The following is a 4897-nucleotide window of genomic DNA, read 5'->3' on the forward strand; positions in this document are numbered from 1 at the left end:
CACACACACACACACACACACACACACAGTGCCCCCATGCGTTATCCCCCCACACTCACATGCCTTCAGTCTTCTAGAGAGAGCAAGCTTACCTACACAACACAAAGCACCTCCCACCTCCCACCCCCATGCGTTATCTCCCCACACTCACATGCCTTCAGTCCTCTAGAGAGAGCAAGCTTACCTACACAACACAAAGCACCTCCCACCTCCCAGAAGGAGAGGTAGAAAGCCTGCTACCCTCCCCTGGGGAGACTGCTGACATCACATGTGTCAACTGGCAACCTCATTGTCATGTGGCTCTCCCCTGGCTCCCCTTCACTTGCAAAGGCAGGGAAAGGGTGAGACCTTTCGAAGCCGCCAAGTGGGCAAGCTTCCAACAGCAGTCTGGGACGGAGCAAGCAGCAGAGCCACCAAGCCGCGACGGGGCACTGGGCCTCGCGTTTCAACTTCTGTTCAGTTCTCCTGTAATGGAAAATTGCTTTGCACAAAGCTAGAGTGTTACAGTTTTTTCCAGCACCCGTCCCCTGCCCTGCCCCACCCCTCCGCAGCCTTCAGATCAGAGGGACAGCTCGTGCCCGCCCTCAGGAAGGTAGAAGGAGGGGAATCGTAGCTTCTTACTATGCCCCTCACTTCAGGCCCTGGCCCAAGGTTGTTACTCTTTTCCTTCGGAATGGGGCTAGTATCAGGGTCAAAGTGTCCAAACAATTGCCTGTGTCAAGACCAAGAAGTATTCTGCATAGGGAAGCAGCTAACGGAATACCCATCTGACATGCCCCTGAACACCCGGAGGCTATACCTGAAGGATAACAGAATTACTAGCTTACCAGCGATGCAGCTGGGACTCCTCAGTGACCTTGTTTACCTGGACTGTCACAACAACCGGATTCAAGAGGTGATGGATTATACCTTCATCGGGGTCTTCAAACTCATCTACCTTGACCTCAGCTCCAACAACCTAACCTCCATCTCCCCATTCAGTTTCTCAGTGCTCAGCAACCTGGTGCGGCTGAACATTTCCAACAACCCTCACCTGTTATCACTTGACAAGTACACCTTTTCCAACACCACCTCTTTGAGGTTCCTGGACCTGAGAAACACTGGCTTGCAGACCTTGGATAGTGATAGCCTCCACCACCTCCTGGTACTCCAGACCTTGTATCTAAGTGGAAACCCCTGGAAGTGCAATTGCTCTTTCCTGGACTTTGCCATCTACTTAATAATGACCCATCTGGAACACTCAGGTGAGGGATTGCTTGAGTGTGGGCAAGAGGATGTGATGGAATAGGAGGAATTGGTAAGTCCAGAAAAGGTAAGTCAAAAGATGGTCAGAATAGGAGTCAAAGCTGGTTGAAGCTGTTTAAAAGCACCGTTACTGCTTGGCCAGGCCCCTCCTTGAACTGATTGGAGAGGCAATAGCCTTGATAGGAAAAGTTCTGGAATAAGAACTCAAACTTGTCATCTACTAGTTATCTGCCTTTTAGAAAAATCATCGTTTCTCTGTGCCTCAGTTTCCCATTCATAAAGTTGGTACATTAATAATATCTATTATACAGAGCAAGGTTCAAGAAAAATGTGTGTGGAGATGACAAAATACTATAATTACAAAGTAATAAAGTATTTCAGGGACAGTGGATTCCATTGGGAAACTTTTAATCTGATTAATGCAGTGACTGAATTTTTCCAGAGTCTAAAATAAATTAAACCATTCATAGGCAATAGAGAATCCAACAGGACTGTGATATGTAGATGGGAAAGTTCCCTATAGGGAGAGGAGGGACACAGGAGCTCTGAGGACAGTAAAGGGAGGCAGGAAGGAAAAAAAGCCTTTTGACAACAGATTTTTTTCCTACAATACTGACCTCATAAGGAAAGAGAGAATGTCATGACTCAGAGGACAGGCAGGTCACAATGCTGTGTCAATCTGGGAGGTCCAATGTTACAGGAATTCTCAAGTCTTACCTCAGAGGGTTCCAGGCTAGGAAATGTCATGACTCAGAGGACAGGCAGGTCACAATGCTCACTGTGTCAATCTGGGAGAGTCCAATGTTACAGGAATTCTCAAGTCTTACCTCAGAGGGTTCCAGGCTAGGTGCTGCCACGCTATCCACTGATCCCCATCCCCTCTGCCACATCTCCTGGGGCACCCCAATACCTCACATCATTTTCTTTGATATGCTATCTGTATCCATCGTTCTTCATTTCTACCAATAGCACTGCAACCCCAGCAGAGTCAGAGCATCAGAGAAACGAGGCTCCTCGCAGAAAGCCTGGAGCCACTGACATTGAGTCTCACTCACATGACAATTCCTGGTCAAAATTACAGACTCCAAGAACTGGAGGAGAGGGAGCTGTGGTGAGGCAAATAAAAATCTGCCCTCCTGGCCTCCCAGTCAACATGTCCTAAAAGCCTGCCAGGTGGGGAATGGACTAGAGAAAAGCAAGATCCTTGGACACAGAATTTAAGGAGTCACTGAGAAGTGCTCTGAGAGTGAGTGCCTCCTTAACGTTTGTGTCCTAGGCACCTGGCCCTATTGCCAGATACTTCAGCAGGACTCGTTAGGATAAACCAAAAGGAACCAACTTTGTCAGAGCATCTCACCAACACTAAGATTAAAGACAGAAGCAACAATCTTGAGTAAGTATCCTTCTGTACCATCTTCTCTGAGTTGAGAGAATTTCTTCGACTTTTATCCATCACTGGTGCTATGGCGGTTTCTACAGAGTTCTCTAAGACAGGGTTAAGTGCCCTATAGTAAGTGTAGTCCCTAAATGTGATTGTTCCCTGTCAGAGTTCACATATGTAGTGTGAACAAAGACATCTTTTCCTGCCCAACCCTACATACCTATTTTTAGTGCTCACATGTTTTAATTAACATGCTAAGTATACATAATAATGGGTGTCATTATGACATCTTTGTACATGTATACAATGTAGTTTGACCATATTCATACCCCCATCTCTCTCTTTTTCCTCCCATTGCCACTGATCTCTTCCTCTTCCCAACCAATCCCCCTCCTACTCCTGTGTTTGTGTGTTTAATTAGGGTTTTTAACATGAGCGTGAGTGAGGATTATTTTACAGGGACAACTTATCAGTGGCTATACCACTAAAGAAAATGTCTCCTCCTTTTGTAGCAACCATTAACTGCCAATATCAGGCTGAGGCCTGTGAGGGCCCCCCCCCCTTCCACCATGGAATGCCGGCAGGCCCAATCTTGTGCAGGTCTTGTATAATTCAGCATACATAGCCATTTTCCCTGAGTAGTGGCCATCAGGATGCCAGGGAGACCTCCTACCTAGCTGAAGACACTGTAGCAGCCTACCTTCCACCCCAACCCCTAAGCCTACAGTTCACCAAGCTTTCAACTCTGCTGCTTTCTTTAATCGACTTCCTGTTTGTACAGTTCTGTCACCTCAGAATTTTCAGGCTGATGTCTTTGGACTCCTTGACTTTTTCAATCCAATCCATAATTGAACGAATTATGAAGCAGGTCTGTTTCACTGCATGTTTTCAAAGACAACAGAACGAATATCTATCCTGCCAAGCTCATAAATCCCTCATGAATAAAAGGTAGCCAAAGCTTCCATCCATTAGCCAGTGGACCCCACAACTGCTAATCTGCTCATTTCCCTCTGCAGTTCAGTGACCCAGAGGAGCCCTCCAGCACACTTTGTGAAGAAATATGATCTTACTGTTCCCGTTCCCTCCTAACATCTCAGAAAGCATGAGTTAGCCAAAGCCAGATAGATCTTTTCAGGTGGGACAATTTTCCTCACAAGTTGTCTCGTTTCTTTGCTTGAGTATTACACCAGCCCTTACGTGTCCTCAGTCTGTGGAAGAGGATAAGACTGGTATATTTTTAATATTTTATTTATTATTTTTATTTTGTGTGTATGAGTGCATTGCTTGCATATAGGTAAGTGCAGCCCTTTCGTGCAATGCCAGCAGAGGACAGAAGAGGCTGTTGGATTCCCTGGAACTGGAGTTACAGACAGTTGTTAGCTGCCATGTCGGTGCTGGGATTTGAACCCGGGTCTTCTGCAAGAGCAGTCAGTGTTCTTGACCGCTGATCCATCTCTCCAGCCCCAAGACTGGTATTTTTTAACTCTATCATTAGATGAGAAAATAGACTGACTTGACTAATAAATGGGGGAAAAATGATTTCATATTCAGGTCTGTATGACTCAGCTTTGGGTCATTATGACAAAATTTCTGAGAAAATCCACAAAAAGAGGAAACACTTATTTTGACTCAGGGTCTGAAGGTTTTGTCTATGATGAGTTGTCCCATTGCTTTTGGACCTTTGACAAAGTAGTGTGTCACAGTGAGAGCCTGTGGCAGAGGAAGCGGCTAAAGGGACTGGATTTCAAAACTTCAACTAAAGCCTCCTGCGTTAAAAGGCTTCACTGATCACTACATGAGCCACTGGATTTGTATGCTATTTAAAATGGATTGAAATGAAGTAAACGTTGGAAATTCAGGTCAATGGTCCTCTAAATTTCAAGAGTTCAATAGCTGAGGCAGGAGAGATGACTCAGCAGTTAAGAGCACTGACTGCTCTTGCAGAGGACTGGGCTCGATTTCCAGCATCCACATGGCACCTGAAACTCCAGTTCCAGGGGAATCCAACACCCTTTTCTGACCTCCGCAGCATTGCATGACACAGGTGCACTCACATTCATGCAGGCAATACACTCATACACATAAAATAAAAATAATAAAATTTAAAAAAAAATTTAATTATTTATTTAACAACCACACAATCAGAAGAAGCATTTCATTACAACAGCATTGACATATTCAGTAACAATTTCCAGAGTTAAGATGCATCTCTTTCAAAATTGGCTGTAAATTTTTAGGTTTACAGTTGAATTAATACAGTTATACAATATT

At 45.0% G+C, this 4897-nt stretch overlaps 1 protein-coding gene across 1 annotated transcript in view; it reads left to right on the top strand.

Moving 5' to 3' along the window:
• Window positions 1-622: 622 nt before the first annotated feature.
• The window catches only part of Lrrc52 (leucine rich repeat containing 52), a 23968-nt gene continuing 19693 nt past the window's right edge, over window positions 623-4897 (top strand). Inside the window, exon 1 of the mRNA XM_008848228.1 lies at window positions 623-1244. Within this exon, the coding sequence (XP_008846450.1) occupies window positions 623-1244 (622 nt within the window). The remainder of the gene's footprint in view (window positions 1245-4897) is intronic.

The sequence above is a fragment of the Nannospalax galili genome, unplaced genomic scaffold (genome assembly GCF_000622305.1).
Source record: "Nannospalax galili isolate Female #2095 unplaced genomic scaffold, S.galili_v1.0 scaffold383, whole genome shotgun sequence".
NCBI lineage: Eukaryota > Metazoa > Chordata > Mammalia > Rodentia > Spalacidae > Nannospalax > Nannospalax galili.